This window comes from Colobus angolensis, unplaced genomic scaffold (genome assembly GCF_000951035.1).
Source record: "Colobus angolensis palliatus isolate OR3802 unplaced genomic scaffold, Cang.pa_1.0 Scaffold233, whole genome shotgun sequence".
NCBI classification, from domain to species: domain Eukaryota; kingdom Metazoa; phylum Chordata; class Mammalia; order Primates; family Cercopithecidae; genus Colobus; species Colobus angolensis.
In genome coordinates, this window is record NW_012115522.1 from 2,207,628 (window position 1) to 2,232,775 (window position 25,148).

At 41.3% G+C, this 25,148-nt stretch overlaps 1 protein-coding gene across 1 annotated transcript in view; it reads left to right on the forward strand.

Moving 5' to 3' along the window:
* KIF13B (kinesin family member 13B) overlaps window positions 1-25,148 on the forward strand; it is a 231,979-nt gene that overhangs the window by 124,093 nt on the left and 82,738 nt on the right. The window contains exons 12-17 of the mRNA XM_011944608.1: window positions 5,409-5,621; window positions 7,156-7,266; window positions 12,073-12,207; window positions 17,108-17,238; window positions 22,852-22,938; window positions 24,474-24,664. Coding sequence (XP_011799998.1) covers window positions 5,409-5,621; window positions 7,156-7,266; window positions 12,073-12,207; window positions 17,108-17,238; window positions 22,852-22,938; window positions 24,474-24,664 — 868 coding nt within the window. The remainder of the gene's footprint in view (window positions 1-5,408; window positions 5,622-7,155; window positions 7,267-12,072; window positions 12,208-17,107; window positions 17,239-22,851; window positions 22,939-24,473; window positions 24,665-25,148) is intronic.

The following is a 25,148-nucleotide window of genomic DNA, read 5'->3' on the forward strand; positions in this document are numbered from 1 at the left end:
CAGGATTACAGTTGTGAGTCACCATGCTTGTCCTCTAGAAGAAATCTTGATAAGATACTTCCTCAAACTTTCCACAGAAACATTTCCTGATCATATATTGTCCTTGTTTCAGTGTTGCTACTTGAGTCCATTTAAAACAACAAGTATCTTTTGTTGGTCCAACGTGGAGGCTAATGCCTGTAATCCCAACACTTTGGGAGGCCGAGGCAGGAGTTTCAGCTGAGGTCAGGAGTTCGAGACCAGCCTGACCAACATGGTGAAACCCTGCCTGTACTAAAAATACAAAAATTGGCTGGGTGTGGTGGTGCATGCCTGTAATGCCAGCTACTTGGGAGGCTGAGGCAGGAGAATCGCTTGAACCCAAGAGGAGGAGGTTGCAGTGAGCCGATATCGCGCCACTGCACTCCAGCCTGGTGACAGAGTGGGACTCCCTCTCAAAAAAAAAAAAAAAAAAAACACCAAAAAACAAGAACTATCTTTTGTTAATCGACACAGTGAAAATGGCAAAATGGCATGGGTAATCACTGGGTGGCTTCAGTGGGCTGGAGGCCAGGAGCACCTGTTGCAGGAGTGTCTGGTGCCATGCCAAGGGCTTCATGGACATCATCTCATTTCCTTCTTAGAAGGGAAAGGGTGGTGTTCCCAGTAGTCAGATGAGACAGAGGGTGCAGAACTAGTGAATGGCAGGATCGGGATTGGAATCAGCACTGACTTGACTGTGCAGCTAATTTTGCCAAGGCTGTGCTCATCTTATCAAAGGTTATTTTCATTAGAGGGATACTCACTTGATATTTACCAGTCTTTGATAGAAAATAATGAAAAAAACTGTTCATAATACTTGAACTTGAAGAATGAAACCATAAACATTTTTTAAAAGGTCACTTAATCTGCTGTTCAGTTAACTTAGGTTATAATTGCAACTTTCATGTATTAAAAATAAGTCCCGTGTTTGCTGAATATTTGACATTATTTTTTTCCTTAAAAATGTATGTGATCTGGCTGGGCATGAGGCTCATGCCTGTAATCCCAGCACTTTGGAGGCTGAGGTGGACAGATCACCTGAGGCCAGGAGTTTGAGACCAGCCTGGCCAACATGGTGAAGCCCCCATCTCTACTAAAAATACAGAAATGAGCTGGGTGTGGTGGTGTGTGCCTGTAATCCCAGCTACCTGGGAGGCTGAGGCAGGAGAATCACTTGGACCTAGGAGGTAGAGGTAGCAGTGAGCCAAGACCAGGCCACTGCACTCCAGCCTGGGCAACAGAGTGAGCCTCCATCTCAAAAAAAAAAAAAAAGAAAAAGAAAAAAGAAAAAAATGTATATGATCTTTTTTTAACGTCATTTAGCCTTCACAGAAGATCGTAAATAGGGGCATTTTTTGCAAAACATGTTCCAGAGCTTAAGCAGTTTTCCCAGAGCCCTCTCCAAGTTAGTGGAAATGCAGATCCTTTTCCTTTAAAGTGGGTTTCAGGTCCCTGTTGCTTTTTCCTTCTGAAATTCTTAGTCTGACTCATCCAGATCCTACTTTGACATGGGCATACTTCCTGTATTCTCCAACATAATTTCCATTGAACTTGTAAAACTGCCCATCTTCTATAACATTTTCAGTTTCACAGGGTCTTTTTTTTTTTCTGCCTCGTATTTGCATTGTAATTGTGTTGTGCTCTTAATGTGTGTAACATCTGAGAATGAGAGAAGCTGTGGCTCCTCTTGTTGAGTTGGTCTGCGATGGATGTGAGTGCTCTTCTCCCAGGGAGGATGGAACAACCATTAAATGAGGGTTGTGCATTTGCCAAGTGGTCAGTGGAGAACTGTTTCATATTAAGATGATTTTTGGTCCTCTGAATAACCATCTAAATGTGGGCCTCTTAACGTGAAGTAATTTCTGGTAATGAGTGCTCAGATGATGAGTACCTTTCTAATTCATCTCCTCTTTTCGTTCCTACTGCCACCTCCCTAATGAAGACCACTTTCATCTGACGCTTGGATGACAATCATTTCCCTCGAGCTTTCTTAGTCCAGTCCTTTCTCCATGGTTAGGTTGCAACATCTTTTTAAATTAATACTCCTAACCCTCAGTCTCTTCAGTAAATTCCATAGGCTCTTAGGATAAAGTCCAAATTCTATTTTTTTCTTTTTTATATAAACAGTCTCACTATGTTGGCCAGGCTGGTCTTGAACTTCTGGACTCAAGTGATCCTCCTACCTTGGCCTCCCATGGTGCTGGGATTACAGGCGTGAGCCGCCGCACCCAGCCAGAATCCAAATTCTTTAATGGCATGTGACTTACAAAGTCCTTCATGAGCTGACCACTTTTACTTTTTATTGTTCATCTTGTGCTTCTTGATGTTACAAATTCCAACTAAGTGATGAGTGTTGTCTTACCTCTAGGACTTTACTCTTGTTCCACTTGGAACACGCTTTCCTCTCCCATCTCTTCAGTCTCTCCTGCCTCCCCTCCCCTCTCCCTTTACCTGGGTAATGCTTCTCTATCTTTGAGTCTCAAGTGTCACTTTCTGTGAGAGTCTTCCTTAACCATTCAAGATTTGGCTCTCTGCTGTTTGTTTTAGACCATATTGTATTTATCCCTATCATCTTAGTTCCTGTTATATAGTGTTTGCTTACCAGCATCCTCCCTAGATGGTGAACTCCAGGAAGAGTCGAATGAATGAATAATTTCAGCTCTGCTCTGAACCAGCTCTGTGACCTTTGAAAAGTCTGTCGTTTTCCTGGGTCTCACTTTCTCATCTGTAAAATGAAATAATTTGATTATATGTCTTCACAGAGTTCTTTCAGCTTTTAAAAATTCTGACTTCCGAAAGTAAATTCTGTCCTATGTCTGTTTAATTTGCAGTTGCCACTTTTGAAACAAACCTCGTCTGATTTGCCCAATTAAACAGTTAAAGAGTAAACAAGACACTTTCTACTTTTTCCTTGAATGAGTGCCAGTTCTTTTGTTGTGATTTCCTTTTTGCTGATGGCATGAGGTCATTTTTAACATAAGGGTATTGTTACTCCATGAACAAGGGCTTTTAAAATATCAAGCATTTGTTGTTTGCCAGGTTTCCTTTTCTCAGCATAAATTGGAGCACAATATACATACTCTTCTCCTTTAGTAGTTGTTGTTACAAATCCCCTTTCAACTGACAGCATTTGCTGTTCATGTGGGCTGACAGTGTGCTGTGGTTCTCAGAGGACAGCGCGATGCTGCTAGTGAACCAAACAGCCATGAGATTGAATTCCTGTGCTCTTGTTATATCACATTTGAATTTCATTCATGTGCATGGGACTCTTCATGAATTTTTTCTGAAAGTTGCCAAATCTGGAGCACCAGCTATGTGAGATTAGTGTCTAGAAGTGAAGAGCGAAGCAAACAGTCATGGCTTTTACCTCCTAAAGTCCAAATTAGTTATAGTTCTTTCTGTGTCATGCATTAAATTATATTTTCTTGAACAATATAATTATGTTTTCTGTGGAAAACCAAACTTTCACTGTATATGAATAAGGGACATACTGTCTGTGATTATATAGTAACACTTTAGGAATCATTTTGTTTCTGAAACTAGGGTAAGATAATTTGGAAAGATATCAGGTCACCTTATTTAATCTTCAGACCTGAATTTTCCCTTTGTTACCAAATGTGTATTGTGGGTAATGGAAATCATGCTGGACTTGAAGGCAGAATCTTAACTGGGCTAGGATATTGTTCAACTTACCAGTTCTAGATTTTTAGGCAGAGTGCAAGATTTAACCTCCATTGTCCAAACGGACCTGTTTTCTCACCAGTAAAACCAGGCTCTGTGATAAATTGAATTCACAAAAGGTGGAGACTTAAGTAAAATAAAGTGCGTGCCCAAAGACTAGGGAAATCACAGATTGTTCCAACACATTTTAGTTGTAATAAGATTGGCAAAGTCTTGTATCTTCAAAAGCAGTTTTCCATAGGTTAATGCTGCCCCAAAGGAGAGTTAGCTTTCTTATGCTCTAGTGAATTCCCCATTACTGGCCCATTGCAGTGTTCCCTCTAATCTTGAGAGTCTGTCATTCAGTGACATTCTGTTACCAAAAAGAGTATATTCAATCTTTTTGTTTGTTTGCTTTGATAATTTGTCTCAGCCTGGGTTGCTGTCCTAGTGTATGAGTAGTTACCTATTGCTTGTAACACATTACCCCCAGAATGGAACAATAAAAACAAGTCATTTATTGTCTCAGGGTTTCCATAGGTCAAGACTCCGGGTGCGTGCAGCTTAACAACCTGGCTCTAGCCGGGTTGTTTCACATGGATGTAATTAAAGTATTGGGGATGGGGGTGCCATCATCATCTCAAGGCATGACCGGTGTGGGGAGGTGTCTGCTCACTTAGATGGTTGTCAGCAGGGTCCGGAAGATCTGCTTCCAAACGCATTCCTGTGGGCCTCTCTTAATAGGGCCACCTCACTTCACAGCAGCCCGTTTCCCCTCAAGTGAAAGAAAACACCCAAAACAGAAGCCACTATCTTCTTTGAATCTTCACGTCTACTTAGAATTGACATGCCATCACTTTCATTCCTTGGAGACCAGTGAATAAGTCCTGGCCACACTCAAGGTGTGGGTACCAGGAAGTCACCTGCATGGGCAGCCTTGTCTGTGGTGCAGTACAGCATGGTGGGCTTGATGTCCCAAGTCTAGTTTTGTGCTTCAGTTATATCTCTCTATTTTTAATGTTCTCAATCAAGGGTCATTTTTTCATTCCGTTGGAAGCCAGTCAGTCCTAAAGCCATTTCATTGTACTTAGCAGTTTGAGTATCATGAAGATAGTATCTCTTCTCAGGACCTTTGTCCGAACAGTGGAAGTGTTTCTGTAGAACTTGTAACCTTAGTAGCTTTTGAAGTGCTTACATACTTTTGTAAGATTATAATTGTACCTTATGTTTAAAAAACTTTGCAAGGTGCTTGATAGCTTGTAACAGCACCTTTCTGAGCCATTATTAGGCTTCACAGAGACTCTCAGTGCAGCGAGTTGTGAAGGAGCTTGCCAAATAAGTATCATGCTTGTTCCTCTAAGGAAGATGTTGGAGGCATTTAAGGAGTCCTTTTTATTCTGAGTAGTCTGTGTTCTTGTGGTCTCATCTTGCCTATAAAATAGGGCAGATAGCTTAGAATTAATTTTTGTTAAACTGAGATAAAGGTAGGTTTCATGACATTTCCCTGTCCTTTATCAAAGGCTAAAACTCCCTCTTTTTAGTACAGTGGCTTGGCAGAGAAGACACGGCACAGGACCCAAGTCCGTACACCTGCATTTTAGCCCTGGCTCTGTCGTTGAACGTGTTTGACCTGGGGAAATTTGTTCACCATTTCTGATTTCAGGTTGCTCATATGATGTCTTCTTTCAACTTTAATATGCTACTCAACTTTCTTTTTTCTCCTGTAGGACAGCCTTGGGGGTAACAGCAAGACTGCCATGGTGGCTACTGTGAGTCCTGCAGCTGATAACTATGATGAAACCCTCTCAACTCTGCGGTATGCAGATAGAGCCAAGCACATTGTTAACCACGCTGTGGTGAACGAGGACCCTAATGCCCGAATTATCCGGGATCTCCGGGAAGAAGTTGAGAAACTCCGGGAGCAACTGACCAAAGCAGAGGTAGGAGGCACAACTGCGTGTGCCCTGTGAGTCCAGAAAGAGGAGTCAGCCTGGAGCTTGAATTTTCTTCCCCTGGGCTGTGAGGGATGAGTACTCTACTTTGTGAATCCAAAGAGGTTTTACAGATGTGAAAAAGATTGAACAGGAACAAATAAAGAGAATTGAGAAAATGTTTGCATTTCTGTTCAGGCAGCAGACAAAAGAGAGGTAGAATAGGATAGGAGAGGAAGAGAGATGCTGGAAACTATGTGTATATAATTTTAATTTTTGTGCAGAAAATGATGGAGAACAAGATTTTTGTTGAATCTCATTTGTTACCTGGTAGAAGTCAGAATGAAAATCTTGAGTCTTCTACACCTTCATAATCTAGCTTTTCCATGTTGTGGATTAATTATGTTTGTAGAAAATATTTTATAGTAGAAGTACCCATGTATTTAGTAGTATTCTATTACAGCTGTCTTCTGTGTATTCTGTAATGGATAGTGTTACATTAATAAATTTGAAAACCTGCCAACTTTGACCTGCAATCCCAAGTGCTCATCCTCTTGGGAAAGTGGAATAAAGTGTCAGATTCAAGATTCCTACTTTTTTTTTTTTTTTGAGATGGAGTTTCACTCTTACTGCCCAGGCTGGAGTACAGTGGTATGATCTCGGCTCACTGCAACCTCTGCCTCCTGGGTTCAAGTGATTCCCCTGCCTCAGCCTCCTGAGTAGCTGGGATTACAGGTGCATGCCACCACGCCCAGCTAATTTTGTAGTTTTAGTAGAGATGGGGTTTCTCCATGTTGGTCAGGCTGGTCTTGAACTCCTGACCTCAGGTGATCCTCCTGCCTCGGCCTCCCAAAGTGCTGGGATTACAGGAGTGAGCCACTGTGCCCGGCCAGGATTCCTGCTTTCATTAGCATTTCTCTTCCCACAGTTTCTCAGCACTATGGGACTCTTTCTGGAGTTTGCTTTCTTTCTCATACCTGTTTTCTGGGAATAAATCAGTAAGAGACATAGTCAAGATGATTATCTTGATCATATTTTTACCTGTTCAATTTTATCCTGTTTTTATAGGAATAATTTTACAGTCTGTGAAGACTGTTGTCTCTTTGGTATTAATAACACCATCCAGTCTGCAACATGTACACGTTAAGTCTGTATATATGTGGATTAATTCCTGAAGTCATCAGCAAGGGCTAGAATGAATCATGTGTCTAAGTCTAGATGTATAACCTATTGGGATTTTAAAAATAAACCCTTAGAAGCTTTACATTTTTGCATCCTTAAATGTAATTATATCTTCACAATAGAGTGGCAGAAAAGGAAAAAGCCTTCGTTTTGGGCATATTTTGGATGACTCGATCAGTTTGTGGTCCTCAGAACAATCGAGGTGCTGGAGGTCTGTCATTACATTTCAAGTAGATGTTGGACCTCAGCATGACATACAGCCAAGAGGAGGCAGATTGTTACTTTTGTCCTTTTAGAGTTGGCCACTTCTTTTTCCAGGGCATCATCTAGACATTTCATGAAGTAAACATTTTGCTTGTAGGCGATGAAATCTCCAGAGCTAAAGGACCGGCTGGAAGAATCTGAGAAGCTAATCCAGGAAATGACTGTGACCTGGGAGGAGAAATTAAGGAAAACGGAGGAGATTGCACAGGTTCGTGTTTCCTGACTGATGAAGCGCGTGAAACCTCATGGCAGTTTGCACAGTGGAACACATGGTGTTCCTGGTTCCTTTTTGATCTTCAGCTTGGTTGATGGCAAATCTAACACTATCCTTAGGAATCTAGATCTAAGAGAATCTATACTTTGCAAAATTAATTTGAAGGATAAACAGGATATAATTGTACTTAATCATTGATGTAAGAAATAATTTTTTAGTATCAGTAATCTTTTAAAAAAAATTTAATGAAATAACTCCTTTGTAGCCCCTGGCTCTTAACACCCCATTCTATTAAGTGCTTTAGAGACCTAAGGAACTTGCTGAAATTACAAAATTACTCAATCCAGTCCATGTGGCCAAGAAAAAAAAAAGTATATATATATTTTTGTAGATATTAGGCCATGAACTTCTTGGTTCCGTGGGAAAACCCAGTGAAAGTAATATGAAATTCCTAAATCTGAGGTGACTGTCTCTCACCATTTTCTAGTAACAGTAATAGTTATGAAATCTTAGGGTGGTGGCCAGTGTGATGGCTCACACCTGTAATCCCAGCACTTTGGAAGGCTGAGACAAGTGGATCACCTCAGGTCAGGAGTTCGAGCCCAGCCTGGCTAAGATGTCGAAACGCTGTTTCTACTAAAAACACAAAAATTAGCTGGGCGTGGTGGCACACACCTGTAGTCCCAGCTACTTGGGAGGCTGAGGCACAAGAATCGCTTGAACCTGAGAGGGGCGGAGGTTGCAGTGAGCTGAGGTCATGCCCCTGTACTCCATCCTGGGTGACAGAGCAAGACTCTGTCTGAATAACAAAAAACAAAAAAAACACAATAGAAACCTTAGGGCGGGAACATTAGTATTCGTCTAGGAAGATCTAGTTAAGTTTAACATTGGGAGAAAAAGTCTGTCCACCTAATAATAGATTTACACTGTGGCTTTCCTGTTTCATGATTATCCAACTTCTGTTTTAGAAATATATATAGTAATGTGGAGCTCAGGACCCCATCTGACAGGCTTTTTGTGATCAGACAACTCTAATAGTAGCGATTGAATTCAGTCTTTTATTCTTTCACTTCTACTTACTGGCCCTAGTTTGTTCTTTTGTAGCTAAGAGAGGTCCCACCCAAACATAGGAACTGGTAATGACAGTAACAGCCAGCGTTTATTGGATCCACTTATGTATTGAGCCCTATGCTAAGCACTTTTAACTACAGTACTTGATGTAATCCTCTCAGTAGTCTTACAAGATAGGGACTGTTGCTACCCAAGTTGTTCATCTATATAAAGTCATCTCTCTGCCTCTTCCTCTTCCTTTTCTAAGTTAAAATTCCCTGTTGTTTTTAACTTGTATTAGAGAATATATAGAACTTGGTCCGTCTGTTTTCACTCAGTAGATTCCATCTTGAAATGTGCTGTCCAGAATCAATCTGTGTATCAGATATTGTAGGATGGTACTGTTGTTACTTAGCATAAAGTGGGTGTTATATTAGCACAGACCGGGATTAAAATAGATTTTAAAAACATTTTTATTGCAGACATTTTCAAAGTAGATAAAAATTAGAAAAAAGTATACTAAATGTACAGGTACCCATCACCTGGTTTCATTAAAGATCAACATATGGCCAGTGTTGTTTTTGTGTCCCTGCATTGGCTTATCTTAAAGCATATCCCTCAAATTACAGAGAAGAGATCAGTATATAAACTATTTCTCATTACATATCTCCCTGTGTTTTTTATGAATTATAAGTCATTCTAATAATTATCCAATTTGGAAGCTACTTTGAGCCATTCTGAGTTGCTCCAACAGTAAACATTTGTAGTGATGAGTCGTGCTGATAGAAAACAGGGCAAATCAAAGTGAGTCTGCATTGGGGAGCTTAAAGTGTTGGCACCTTTACTTTTCCTCTCTCAGGGGTCCCTTTTGGGGGCACTGCCTGATTTTATTCAGCAGCTCCTTCAATGCCTTACCTTCCAGAGCTCCCAGGCTGTAGTGCTGCTGAACGTTTTTCTTTTATCATTGAAAAATCCTGGTCTCTTGATCACTTACCTCTTCCTAATCCAAACTGACATCTTCCAAAATCTATTTCTGACAGTAGAGCCACAAAGTGTTAATATATCTTCTGGAATATGACTTGAGACATGTCAGTTGATGTGGTCCATGGTCAGATAAATTTGGCAATTTCCAGGCAGACTGAATTCAATGAATTTCTTTTTTGAAGGACTTCTCACATCATTTTGGGGGCAATTGCAAGTTAGCTGGGCTCTCCATGGGTCCTCCGGGCTCTGTAACACCTTCCGATAGGGTGCTAGCCCTCAGATGGCCCTGCCACGGAATTCCCTGCAGCTTCTGCACCCTTTGACCCTACATCATCCAATACTTTACCATTGTTTAATTGTTATGTGTAATTTCAGTTGCTATTGAGTTTGTAAGGTTCTCAAGAAAAAAGACTATCTTTTAGTGTTGTACACTTAATAATATTTTTGCATAAAAAGGACTCATGATGAGTATTTTCTAATTCCAGTGCCATATCTGCTATACCACATTGTCCCTTATTTTTATCTTTTATATTCCCATTAGAAGATACACAAGTGAAATCAAAACCTTGAGATAGATCAGGGGTTGACAGATAATGCATGTGAATTAAACTGGATCCGCCACTTGCTTTTGTAAATTTTTTTGGAGTACAGCTGTGCTCATCTGTTTACGTATTATGTATGTTTTTGGCAGCAGAAATGAATAAGACAGAGAGCCCATGGCCCACAAAGACTAAATATTTACTATCTGACATTTTGTAGGAAAAGTTAACCAACCCCTGATATCAGAAGCAATATTTGATGATATCAGTAAACTATATTTTATCATATAGTACTTTGTCATGAGCTGATTCCTAGGTGTTACAAACATTCGTAATTTTTTAAGATGATTTTAAAACTTTAGTTTTTGGTGGGAAACACAGTAACGAATTGACAGTTTTCCACCATTATGCCTCTTTTGGATTAGACAAAAGTTTTGTAGCGTTTTTACCAGTATAAAATCTCAAATGACAGAAACATGCACAGGGAAGTAGCGTAAAACAGTAATAACTAGGATAACTTAGAGAAAGGTATAATTACTTTATTCATCTTATGGACATGACTCTTTATCAAGGAGAATCACTTCTTGGAAATGAGTGCAGAAAACGCTGATGGTTAGTGTTAAATGATTCAAAACTTCTGAAAGAAGCCTGTAGTCCTTTTTGTTAGAACTTGATTTAAAGACTTGATTTGAAGACCCAGGACCAAAATACACATTTCAATTTTGTGGTAGTATACTTCTAGGTAGGATATATTGGCTGAGTTGCAGTGATTGTATAAATTATAATGGCATGTCTAGAAATAGCAAAATTGTGAAGCTTTATTTTAATTATTCTGCAAACTTACTGTGTGGCTCTAGTTAAGTGACTTAGTCCATCTTGCCTTTCCCCAGAATCAGAGATCTTGGGTGATTGACTCATTGCTACTTGCTGTTTACCCATAGTCGAAGATACCCTCTCCAGCTCCGACTGTACCCTAACCACAGAGCATCTGGTTCTGAGATCCATGCCTGTACCCTTATGATGTACAGATGTTCATATATTTTTTGTATGGGTTCAGAGGCAGGCACAAAAAAGGAAAGGCCCGTATTATGAAAATAGTGCTTGAATGCATATGCAAGTTTGTTTGGTTTTGGATAAATTCACCACACTGATGTTTTGAGTGCTCGCCATGTGTCCTTCACTGCTAAGTGCTGGGAACACAACAGTATATAAGGTAGGATCCGTGCCCACACAGCACACAGTCCCGTGTGAGAGAAATGGCCTGGTAAACAGTTACGAAGTGGAACATGTCTGCTCCAGATAGAAGAAAGAGGTATAAAATCTTTTCAGCTAACGAGAACAAAGATAACTTTTTTTGTTTGTTTTTTTGTTTGTTTTGTTTTTTTGAGTCGGAGTCTCTCTTTGTCACCCAGGCTGGAGTGCAGTGGTGTGATCTCGGCTCACCACAACCTCCACCTCCTGGGTTCACGTGATTCTCCTGCCTCACCCTCCTGAGTAGCTGGGATTACAGGCACCTGCCACCATGCCTGGCTAATTTTTATATTTTTAGTAGAGATGGGGTTTCACCATGTTGGCCAGGCTGGTCTTGAACTCCTGACTCAAGTGATCTGCCTGCCTTGGCCTCCCACAGTGCTGGGATTATAGGCGTGAGCCACCATGCCCAGCTCAGAGAACATTCTTAGCATTTTCAAGGACCTGGAACTTGTTTCATGCAGTTTCATGCCGGGTTTGACAGAAGTTAGAAGACATGAAACCAGAGGGGAAGCAGGCCAGATTGAAGGGCCTTGTGAACTTTACTGAGGGAGTTTGGCCTTTATCCTGATTGGGAGGTCGCTGAAGATGTCAAGCAGAAGAGTGTATTGATCCTCCTTTGCTTTTAAGAAGGATCATAGCTGAGGAAAGTGCACACACCTTTGCTTGTATATTCAGAGTTAAATGAGATGAATTCAAGATTTTAGATATTTTCAAGAATGAAAACTGAGAATTCACTAGTACAATTAGTTACTATATGTAATGGACTTTATTTTTCAAAATAAAATTAGAATTAACTCAAAAATTATATAGTATGGAAAGAAGAGAAAAATGCAATAAATCTATAATGCCATAGCCTAAGAGAATGTATTTGAATTACAACACTATTGAATAATTGTAACACTGTAATGTAAGCGCTTGGATATCTCACTGCCTCAATAGCTGTGGAATTAATACTTCTCTGATACATTTACAGGAACGACAGAAACAGCTTGAGAGTCTTGGAATATCTCTTCAGTCTTCGGGAATCAAAGTTGGGGATGATAAATGCTTCCTAGTGAATCTGAATGCTGACCCAGCTCTGAATGAGCTTCTGGTCTACTACTTAAAGGTGAAGTAATGTGCTTTGCTACTAGATTCTTGTCACAAAATAGGATAATATTTCACAGTACTTTAGTAAACTTGGGGAACCATGCTTACTCAAAAAACAGCAAGAAGTTACGGAACCATCTTGGGTTTCTGGGCTCAGTTTTCTTTTTTAGTCCTTGATGCCATTCAACCTCACAATATAAAAAAATGATACTCTGATATTATTTCCAACAAGTTAAATAGCCTTCCTACCATTATTTAGTGTGATTTGTATCAAGGAATTAAGTAGATAACTTTAAAAATGGATGACTTTGAAGACTAAATGATTCATTTAGTAAGTATACTAAAGCTTTTATGGTTTGCGTGAAGTGCATTTTTCTGTGAGCAGTATGTTAGCTCACAAGAAAAAAATGTATAAATAAAGTTCTTAGGACCGGTTGGTATAAAATTTGTGTTTCCAATAACTCTTAGGAAAAATTACAAATTTGGGTTATCAATCTGTTAAAAAAAAGAGAGAGAGTATAGGTTGCTTAGAGACTGAGTGAGTCAGAGCATGGAACAGAAAAGACGTATCCACTGAAATCTGTAAATTATGGGATATATCAGTAAGATAAGAGACATCTTCAGAATAAGCCTGAACCCTGAGATGCCACACGGATTCGAGGAGCGTCCAGAATGGGGTGTGTCAAGCCCAGAGCACAGATTACTTATTGTATATGATGGACTGCACAACTCTAACACAGGGTTGGTAACAGTTTTTTTCTCCTCACATGTGTGGGTTTAATTAATGTGACCAGGAAAGTAAAGCTAACAAGCTGACTACCTGGGAAACAGCTCTAAGAGACGCGTGATTTCATTTCAGAAAAGCTTGGAAAGATCCGGGGGCAGTGACTCTGTGTCATTTTGAGAAGGCCCGTTGTTAATAAATGTCTTATACGGTATGTTGTTGTGCTGTGAGTTAGGCTGTGTCTTTGATGCATACCTTCATGTGTGCATGTCTCAGGTGTTGTGGTTCAGTGGCAGCAAAGCTGGGGTAGGAGGGAGTGACCTGTCTCTCTAGTCTGCAGCCAAGCCTTTTGCCCCCTCTAGACTAATTCCTTTGTAAATGGAGGGAAGCATCTCTGGCTACTTTGCCAGGTTCCTGTGAGGGTTGGAGATACAAAAGCACTTTGTAAACAGAAGCACTACACAAAAGAAAAGATTCCACATTCCACTTTTTTGTTTGATACTCCTATGGTTTCTTATACACATATTTTCCTTGCCTATTAAAAAATGATGTATTATTGGCCGGGTGTGGTGGCTCACACCTGTAATCCCAGCACTTTGGGAGGCTGAGGTGGGCAGATCACTTGAGGTCAGGAGTTCAAGACCAGCCTGGCCAACATGATGAAACTCTGTCTCTACTAAAAATACAAAAATTAGCCAGTGGTGGTGGTACGTACCTGTAGTCCCAGCTAGTTGGGAGGCTGAGGCAGGCGAATCTCTTGAACTCAACAGGTGGAGGTTGCAGTGAGCTGAGATCATGCCACTGCACCCCAGCCTGGGCAACAGAGCAAGACTCCGTCTCAAAAAAAAAAAAAAAAAAAGTATTATCCATTACTTTGCTTCTGGACAGTGCTGGTAGCATTCTGAGTTAGTATGTCAGCTGGAGATAGTCACATGACGGTGACCAGGAAAGTAAAGCTAACGAGCTGACTACGTGGGAAGAGATGCAATGTTAGAATAGGACCTAAATATTCTGTCCTTTTTTCAGAACTAGAAATTCTTTTTCTTTCCATTGTAATGTAGTTCAAATCGGAACACACAAACACACACACATCAAGAAAAATCTGTGATTCATATCTGCTCCTTGACTAAAAACTTAAAGAAGCTATTTAAAGATGTTTGGAGAATCGTCAAATGGTTCTGATGTGTGGAGGTGTTTGGGTTCTGTTTCAGACTCTGTGGTCAGCCCTGTTGGGCCAAGTCTGAGGCAGTGTTGATTTCTTGACTGCCCAAGCTGACCCCACAACAAGCATATCTTCAAGACAAAGCACATTCAAAAGGATGAACAGTTTTTGCTTCAGTAAAAGAATAGTTTTTGCTTCAGTAAAGTGATACCAACTGTTTTTGTTTAAGTAAAAACAGTTTTTGCTTCAGTAAAGTGATACTATAATGTGGGATGGCGGAATTTGGAGGCTGAGCATTTTTTATTACTATGCCTTCAAATTCAAAAGTCGATTTAGATGCTGGGCAGATGACTTCACGTCTCTGGATGACTTCAGTCACTCCATGTGTAAGTGAAGGCATTGGATTAAAACGTCTCTAAAGTTCTTTCTAGTTCCAATTGTACAGTTCTCTTACTCTTCTAGAATATAACACCCCCTCTATTTATCCTGGAATACTTTATAATAGCATACTTTAGAGTCATGATACCCATCTGCCAATAAAGAGACTGAGATGCTATCCCTGAGTAACTTTATCTTACTTTGATTACCTGGGCACACAAAGGGAAATGATTGTGCATTTATTTTTATATTTTTTTAATGCCTACATATGCCAGGCCTTTGTTAAGTGCTTGGAATACAAGATGGACAGTAAACCCACAGTCAGTCAGTGTCATGGAAGGAGTTAAAATAGGGCAGGATGACAGTGGCTTTTTCCAGTTGGGAGCTCAGGAAACACCTCTCTGAGGATGTGACTTTAAAAACTGAGATAGAAATGATAAGAAATGACCCATATCAGGATCAGGGGAAGAACATTTCAGACAGAGGAAACAGCTAGTAAAAGGCAATAGGTTGGAAATAGGCTCAGTGTGCTCAAAGAACAGATGGGAGGCCGATGTGGCTGGCACATGCTCTGTGAGGGGAAGATGGTGAGAGTGAGGGTCAGAGACAGGCAAGGACAGGTTGTTGAATGCTTTGTAAGCCTGGGTAAAAATTTGGGATTTATTGGAAATTCAAAGAGAAGCCACTAGAAGGTTTTATTCTTACTTTTTTTTTTTTGAGGCAGAGTCTCGCTCTGTCACCCAGGTGAGTGCAGTGGTGCAATTATGACTTATTGCAGCCTCAATCTCCTAAGCTCGAGTGATCTTCCTGCCTCATTTTTATTTTTATTTTTTTTGAGATGGAGTCTTGCTCTGTCGCCCAGGCTGAAGTGCAGTGGCGCAATCTCAGCTCACTGCAACCTCCACCTCCCAGGTTCAAGCCACTCTCCTGCCTCAACTTCCCGAGTAGCTGCCGTTATAGGCATGCGCCACCACGCCTGGCTAATTTTTTTATATTCTTAGTAGAGACAGGGTTTCACCATGTTGGCCAGGCTGGTTTTGAACTCCTGACCTCAAGTGATGCGCCCACCCCGGCCTCCCAAAGTGCTGGGATCACAGGTATGAGCCACTGCGCCTGGCCACAATTTTTTTTTTTTTTTTTTTTTGAGTAGAGACAAGGTCTCACTGTGTTGCCCAGGCTGGTCTTGATCTCCTGGGTTCAAGCGATTCTCCTGCCTTGGCTTCCCAAACTGCTGGGATTACAGGTGTAAGCTACCATGCCCACTCTTAGAAGGTTTTAAATAGGGGATGATGTGACCAGCTATTGTGGCAGGAGTGGAAGGGAGTGGCATGCATTGGAGACACAGTAGGAAGCTCCTGTATCCACAGGCAGGAGATCCTGGAGGTGAATCTAGGATGTGGTCGTGGAGGTGGGGAAAACAAGCTGATTCTTGATAGACCTTGGAGGAAAAATCTGTAAGATTCTCCCTGATTGACATGGGGTGGGTATGGGCTTGTAAGAGAAAGAGGACTCAAGAATCATATTTAAGCTTTTCATTTGACTGACTGGTAGTGGTAGTGGCATCCATTATTATTGGAGAAGGAAATAGACTTCCATTGGGTTGGGGTAGATGGGAACAAGAGTTTAGCTTTGGCCTTTGTTCCCTTTGATACATCTTCAGACATCCAAGTTGTGTCAAGTAGGCTGAGTAGGCAGAAAATAATAGTGGCTGAGGCTGGGCACAGTGGCTCACACATGTAATCCCAGTGCTTTGGGAGGCTGAGTTGGAAGGATTGCTTGAGCTCAGGAGTTTGAGACCAACCTGAGCAACATAGTGAGACCCTGTCTCTACAAAAAAATTAAAAAAAAATTAGTTGGTCAAGGTGGTGCCTGCTTGTGATCTCAGCTACTCAGAGGCTGAGACAGGAAGATTGCTTGAGCCCAAGAGGGTGAAGCTTAGTGAGCATGGATAGTGTCTCTGCACTCCAGCCTGGGTGACAGAACAAGACCCTGTCTCGAAAAAAAAAAGTGACTAAGACTGCAATAGTGGTTGTGGAGGTGGGGAAAAAAATGAAACTAAAGTATGTAGCTCTAGGGTGGTGATAGAGATGTAGTTTATTTGTAGATGGCATTTAAAGCCATGGGAGTGGGTGAGTTAGTCTAGGTCAGGGTCAGCCAACTACTTTTCACAGGCCAAATCTAGCTCCCTTCCTGTTTTTGTTTCAACCATGCCTGCCTCCATTTACTTTTTAAAAATCTTTTAGGCCAGGCATGGTGACTCACGCCTGTAATCCCAGCACTTCGGGACGCTGAGGTGGGTGGATCACTTGAGGTCAGGAGTTTGAGACCAGCCTGGCCAACGTGGTGAAACCCTGTCTCTACTAAAACAAAAAAAAGAGCTGGGCATGGCAGTGCATGCCTGTAATCCCAGCTACTTGGGAGGCTGAGGCAGGAGAATTGCTTGAACCTGGGAGGCGGAGGTTGTGGTGACCCGAGATTGCACCGCTGCACTCCAGCCTGGGGGATAGAGCAAGACTCTGTCTCAAAAGTAAAATAAAAATAAAAAAAAATTTTAGCAAAGGTAATAGAACAATATAAGAGGGCTCAGTGTAAATGATTTCTATTGTGTACATGTAAAAATACAGTCTTAATCAGTAAATTTGATTTTTTTCTTAGGAACATACATTGATAGGGTCAGCAGATTCCCAAGATATCCAGCTGTGCGGCATGGGAATTCTTCCTGAACACTGTATTATAGACATCACATCAGAAGGCCAGGTTATGCTGACTCCTCAGAAGAACACCAGGTAACGTACTTGAATTAGTGTTCATATCATGAGAGTTTTTCAGAGGAAGAAAGTACTGGTGACAATGGCCTTTGTTGCTTTTAAGTTGACCACATTAAGCTATCCAGTTGGTTGGGCGGGCCCCTTACATTTAGCTTTAATGCCTGTCACACCCATTCCTTCCTCTGTATGCCCACTGCCATGGCCTTACGTATTTAGGTCCTCATCAAGTCTTGATCAGAGCCCCTGCCAACACCCTGAGTTGCCTCCTGGTTCACTCACCACAGTCCTAGAAGGCTTTCCTCTGTTTGTGATAGAAAATCCCTTTATAGCCCCCTGGTTTATCTCCTCCTCCTCTGCACCTGCCAGTCCTTTGGCCTGCTAACTCCTGTTCGGTCTGCAGGGTTAAGGGCTGCCATGATCTCCTGCGGGGAGGTCCCTGTTTGGTCTGAATGCAGTGCCCTTAGGAGGTATTGGACCATCCCCCTGTTGTGGCAGTGCTGCTTAGTGTCTGTCTGTGGGCTCTGAATCCTTACTACCCCATTAGACCGTGAGCTGCTTGAGGACAAGGGCCTTTTTTTGATTCTCCATTCCTGGCGCAGAATATGAGACTAGTACACAGGCACTTAATACACCATCAAGGAATGAAGGGGCTTCACATTTTATGAATGACACGTTTGTCACTTTGTTTCCATCTGCTATAGAGCTGTTATCCCCTGTTAGGGAGCTGGAAGTATAACAGTCTGTAACTGTTACAGACAGTGATTAACGAATTATGTTGACCTTTCAAATGCTGATTTGTTTCATTTTATGATATCAAAAATCACTAATATCACTGATTTTATCCATAAAGTCTTCAAGTATTGAGACGCTACCAAGCTCTGGGGAAAGATCAAGTGAGAAAACAGGAGCAGAAGCTGGTGTGGCCCTCACAGCTGTGCTGTGCTCTTCTCTAGTGAGGCCATAAATAATCACACAGAACCCCAGCCTCAGGCAAGAGTTCTCCAAGACCAGGATGCAATAAGACAGAGCAGGCCACATCATCATTTCGTTTAAGCACAGATGAAAACATGGTCACTGTGCCACCCGAAGAATATGCTTCTCTGAACCAGTATGAGTGACTGCTACTTCTTCACCAATTACAGTGTTACTCTGTTCTAGCCTCAACCCATGGATGAGATTTTGTGAAATACCCATTCATAGGATTACTCCCACTTTCTGACAGTGCCCAGCATATGTGGAACCCCCACCTCCTTAAATTCTCTCTGAAGTCAAACACCCAGAGCCCAAATCTTACAACAGCTTCTTTCTCACACTGGCTCCCTGCCTCCCCTCTCCCTTCCCCCTCTACCCTCTTCTCTTCCCCACTTCCTCCCCTCCCCTTCCCTTCTCCCCATCCCTTCCTTTATTCTGTCACCCAGGCTGGAGTGCAGTGGTGCAATCATAGCTCACTGCAGCCTCCAACTCCTGAGCTCAAATGATCCTCCCAACGCATCCTCCTGAGTAGCTGGGACTACAGGTGTGTGTCACCACACCCAGCTAATCTTTCAAAAACTTAGTTTTGTAGATACAGGATCTTGATATGTTGCCCAGATTGGTCTTGAATTTCTAGGCTCAAATGATCCTTTCTCCTTGACCTCACAAAGTGCTGGATTATAGGCATAAACCACTGTGCCTGGCCAAGATCCAGTTACTTTTAGTGTGTAAAAACCTGCATCATGAAGATAGGAAATAAAATTTTGCATGTATGCATACACATAAATCACGAATACTGTATCGCCGGGTAAATGCTCCATAGCTTTACAGAGTTTAAAGAAACTAAGATACTCTAGGTTGGGGTGATTGGCATCTCTTACAGAGGAAGTAGAAACCCAGCTGGGCTTGGATTACAGAGTAAGATTAGGAGGTTGAGAGGAATGGGAACCTTTCTTTGGGTCGTAGGACTTATAGGAGCCTGGATCTGGAGGAAGAGTTGATCATGTGTAGTGTACAGAAAATAAGCCTTTTTTTTTTTTTTTTTTTGCAGGAGTTAAGAGGCCTTCCTTATGGGAGGAAGAGTCTTTAATATAAAGTTAAAAAAATTGTACTTGATATCCTGTGTCTTAATAAATGAGCCCTTCAGCAGGAGAGAGGCATGATGACACTGGTGTCTCATGAATATCAGTGTTACCATGCTATGCATACTCTATTTCTCGTCCTTCCAAATTCTTCCCTTAATGGTATTCTACCCACCACTTCTGTTGAATGCAATTTTCATGATAAGCAGCACAGTGGAACTGGTAAATCTTCCTTATATTGATAGGATATGATCATTTTTCCTTGCTATGGGAAGTTACAGAAGACTTTAATATAGGTCTCATTTCTCATTAATGGTATCAGGAGACGTTTCTAGAGTCTGTTTGTATGGTTCTTTTCATTCATGTAGATTGGACATATTTGTTTTTGTTGTATATTGCTACCATATTTTCATTATTGGCTGTAATGGTTCCCTGGTTACTCCTTAATATACTGTGTAACAAATTTAGAACTTTTAAAAATGGAGGTTATTTATTGATCTCTAATCCTTCATACCATAAGCATCTGAAGTAACTAAATAGCACTTGGAACTTTGAAAAATGGGGGATAATAATCTATTATACAGGCATACATTGGAGACTTTACAGGTTTGGACTTCCACAATGAAGCAAATATCATAGTAAAGCAGGTCACACATATTTTTGATTTTCCAGTGCATATAAAAGTTAGGTTTATACTATAGTCTACTAATTGTGCAATAGCATTATATCTTAATATACATTCCTTAATTAAAAAATACTTTGCAGTGAGGTGTGGTGGCTCACTTCTGTAATCCCAGCACTTTAAGAGGCTGAAGTGGGCGGATCACTTGAGGTCAGGAGTTCATGACTAGCCTGGCCAACATGGCAAGACCTTGTCTCTACTAGCCAATAATCCCAGCTACTCGAGAGGTTGAGGCAGGAGAGTAGCCTGAACCTGGGAAGCAGAGGTTTCAGTGAACCGAGATTGCACCACTACACCCCAGCCTGCCGACAGAGAGCAAGACTGTGTCTCAAAAAAAAATTTTTTTTTAAATTAAAAACTTTGTTGCCAAAAAATCACCAGAGCCTTCAGCAGGGGGGCAGCCTTTTTGCTGCAGGAAAGTCTTGCCTCCATGTTGGTGGCCGCTCACTGATCAAGGTGGTAGTTTTGCTGAAGGTTGGGATGGCTGTGGCAATTTCTTAAAATATGACAACAGTGAAGTTTGCCACATTGACTGACTTTTCCTTTCAAGAACAATTTCTCTGTAGCATGTGTTGCTGTTTGGTAGCATTTTACCCATGGTAGAACTTCTTTTCAATATTGGAATCAGTCTTCTTCAGCCCTGACACTGCTTTATCAACTAAGTTTCTGGAATATTCTAAACCCTCTGTTGTCTTTTCAGCAGTGTTCACAGCATCTTCACCAGGAGTAGATTCTATCTCAAGAAACCACTTTCTTTGCTTATTCATAATAATCGACTTACCCACTAAGGTTTTATCTTGAGGTCACAGCAGTTCAGCCACGTCTTCGGGCTCCACTTCTTTTTTTTTTTTTTTTTTTTGAGGCGGAGTCTCGCTCTGTCGCCCAGGCTGGAGTACTGTGGCCGGACCTCAGCTCACTGCAAGCTCCGCCTGCCGGGTTCACGCCATTCTCCTGCCTCAGCCTCCCGAGTAGCTGGGACTACAGGCGCCCGCCACCTCACCCGGCTAGTTTTTTGTATTTTTTAGTAGAGACAGGGTTTCACCGTGTTAGCCAGGATGGTCTCGATCTGCTGACCTCGTGATCCGCCCGTCTCAGCCTCCCAAAGTGCTGGGATTACAGGCTTGAGCCACCGCGCCCGGCCCGGGATCCACTTCTTATTCTGACTCTCTTGCTGTTTCCACTACATCTGCAGTTACTTCCTCCCCCAAAGTCTTGAACCCCCTGAAGACATCCATGAGGGTTGGACTCCTTCCAAATTCCTGTTAATGTTGATATTTTTACTTCCTCCCCTGAATCACAAATGTTCTTAATGGCATCTTAGAATGGCGAATCCTTTCCAGAAGGTTTTTAACTTACTTTGCTAAGATCCATTAGAGGAATCACTGTCTATAGCAGCTATAGCCTTATGAAGTGTATTTTTTAAATGATAAGACTTGAAAGTAAAAATTCTTGATCCATGGGCTGCAGAGTGGATGTCATGTTACCAGACATGAAAACGTTCATATCCTTGTACATCTCCATCAGAGCTCTTGGGTGATCAAGTGCCTTATCAATGAGTAGTAATATTTTGAAAGGAATCTTCTGAGCATTAGGTCTCAACAGTGAGCTTAAAATATTCAGTACACTGTGGTGTAAACAGACATACTGTCATCTGGGTTTTGTTCCATTTACAGAGCACAGGCAGAGCTGTTTTAGCATAATTCTTAAGGGCCCTGGGATTTTCAGAATGGTCAATAATAAGCATTGGCATCAACTTAAAGTCACCAGCTACATTAGCCCCTAAGAGAGTCAGCCTGCCATTGAAGCTTTGAAGCGAGGCATTGACTTCTCTTCTCTAGCTAAGAAAGTTCTAGATGGCATCTTCTTCCATTAGAAGTCTGTTTAATCTACATCAAAAATCTCATCAGCGATCTTGCTGCAGCTTCTACATTAGCACTTGCTGCTTCATCTTGTACTCTTATGTTATGGAGGTGGCTTCTTTCCTTAAACCTCACAAACTAACTTCTGCTAGCTTCCAACTTTTCTTCGGGTGCTTCCTCACTTTTCTCAGTTCATAGAATTAAAGAGAGTTAGGACGTGCTCTGGATTAGGGTTTGGTTGAGGGAATATTGTGGCTGGGCTGATCTTCTCTCCAGACCACTGAACTTTCTCCATATCAGCAGGAAAACTGTTCTGCCTTATCATTCATGTAGTCACTGGAGAAGCACCTTTAATTTCCTTCAAGAGCTTTTCATGTGCACTCACAGCTTAGCCAGCTGTTGGTACAAGAGGCCTGACTTTCATCCTGTCTTGTTTTTTGATGTGATTCCTCAGTAAGCTTAATTATTTCACCTTTTGAGAGCTGTGTGACTCTTTCCTTCACTTAAACAGTTAGAGGTTATTGTAGTTATTAATTAGCCTAATTTCAATATGGCTGTGTCTCGGAATAAAGAGACCCGAGGAGAGGGAGAGAGTCAAAACCCACACTGCTTTTATTAAATTTACCATCTTACATGGGTGCAGTTCACGATGTTCCAAAACAGTTGGGTGAGGTCAAAGGTCCCTGATCACAGGCCTCCATGACAGATGTGAAGTGAGCACATGCTGTTTGAAAAGAATCTCCCATAGCCTTGCTTAACACAGGATAGCTACAGACCTTCAATTTGTAAAAAAATGTGATACCTGCAAAACACAATGAAGCAAAGCACAGTAAAATGAGATGTGCCTGTGCTTTGTACCATCAACATTTTAGGTGAATCAGCAAAGGAGTGAATGTAAATATTAAAATTCACCAACAGGTTGTATTTGGGGGAATTATTGTTTTCCATAGTACCTATATCTCTATGTTATTGGGAATTTAAAGCAGAAGACATGATACTGCACTCATCATTCACGTTTGATCTCTTCTCCTTACAGAACATTTGTAAATGGGTCATCTGTCTCCAGTCCAATACAGTTACACCATGGGGACAGGATATTATGGGGAAACAACCATTTCTTCAGGTATGATGTCGTTCATGTCCCTTAAGGAGATTTTTGAAGATTGTGCTCTGAAATAGGTTTACTTTTTAGTATGTATTTTCTATCTCTAAAACAATTATGTTATTGTGTGTGTACATATATATTTGCTCTATGTATATTATATATATGTGTGCGTGTGTTCATTCACTGTATATGGTCTGAACCCTAGAGACATATAAACAATACACTGTGGAAAAATACTGAGTTTATCTACACAGTTTTTCCCTTTTATTTCCCACTGGAAGGTGATTCCTTTGCTGTGTGGTGTAAGAATTTATTAATGTTTTCCTGACATGTTTATCTTTTTAATTTTTTTTTTATGGAAACATGGTTGTGGTTTTAGTTTCCTTATCTATAAAATAAGGTTGGTATTTCTTTTAGAAATTCTTTTCAGCTCTAAGTCATGGCCAATTTTACTGTAATGGGTTAGACAGATCATTTATTTCCCTGACAGAACCAGAAATCTAAAGGAACATGGTTGTTAGTGTTGGCTAAGCCTCTCAAAAACAGTCATGGCTAAAGTCTGGTCACTGTCTTGGCGTCTCTCTATGGCCTGAAGTTGGCCATGCTGCACTGCCGTCAAAGCAGCATTCAGGTACAGGAAGAAAAAGGTGAACCGTAAGCTGTGCTAGCCCTGACCCTCCTGTTCATCCGAAAAAACAGAGAAGTCTTCCCAGAGTCCCCAGCAGTCTTCTCCTTCTGTCTCCTTTGCTAGAAATTGCTTCTTAGTTGCAAAGGGGGCTGCAAAAGACTGTGTCTCACCTGGGGCTGTACATGCGGTTTCCCAAACAAAATTGATGTTGCGTTGACAAGGCAGGCAGGCTGGAGATTGTAAAAAGTGAACATCCTGGTCTCTTGTTATTGTCACTGGTCATCGTGCTCCAGATGTCAGACTGACTTTTCTGTAGCTAATAGAGATCATTTGCCATGGGCCAGTGGTATTTTGGTTACTGAGAAAAGGGTAGATGGGCACAAAGAGCATGGAACATTTTTTTCCTTCCTAAATTAAATGACGTGTAAACTGCTTTGCTTTGTGTTCAAAACCCTGATCGTTTGGATTAAGCTGATCTTTCCAGCTTTAGCTCTAGTGTGCTGTACAAATTTTGAATATCCCATTGTTTTACTCATTTCTCCAGGGAATATGAATGTTTCCATTTTCACATCTTTTCCCATGCTTTCCCTCTACCCTGCTTTCTCCGTATCTGTGAAGACTCAGTTCAAATGATTTCCTCCTGTTGCACTTTCCTTTATCACCTTGCTCTGAAATCGTCCTCAGCTTTCCTTTAACTCCGAGCTTGTCACGGGTGTGTGGCCTAGTGTCACACTTTCTGTTGTAAGTTTTTGCTGGCACATGAGTGTCTTATTTCTACGACTAGATTATCAACTTCCTGAGTACAGTAATTGCCTTGTACTTACATGGTATCTACTTGGCTTCTAGCAGATGCCATTACTTAATGAATGACATAAATAAGTACCTGTCTTAACTTCAGAAAATAATACTCTTTTTTCCCCCCAAGACTCAATTTGCCTAAAAAGAAAAAGAAAGCAGAACAAGAGAATGAGGACCAGGATCCCTCCACGAAGAATGAGAACAGTTCTGAGCAGCTGGATGTAGACGGAGACTCCTCCAGCGAGGTGTCCAGTGAAATTAACTTTAATTACGAATATGCACAGATGGAGGTCACCATGAAGGCCCTGGGCAGCAATGGTGAGCAAGTCAGGCGTGCTCTTAAGCATTGGTTCCAGTTGGTAGACTGTTGCCTACAGTCCCACCTACTCGGTAGGCTGAGGTGGGAAGATCACTTGAGTCCAGGAGTTCCAGGTTGCAGTGAGCTGAGGTTGTGCCCATGAACAACCACTGCTCTTCAGCCTGGGCAATGTAGCAAGACCTTCTCTCTTGAAAAAAAAAAGGATGATAGAGTGTTAAAAATGTTTATGATTGAGGCCTTTTTAAATGTTAAAAAGGAAAATCTTTATGTTGCTATTCTCTGTATTTTGTGTCTTTGGCTTTAATTTATATCGAAATGTTCTGCCTTAATATACAGTCAGATCACTTTGTTCTCATGGATAGAATCTCTCTGGTTTATTTTATTTTAATTTTTTGAGACAGAGTCTCACTCTGTCGCCCAGGCTAGAGTGCAGTGGCATGATCTCGGCTCCCTGCAATCTCCACCTCCTGGGCTCAAGTGATT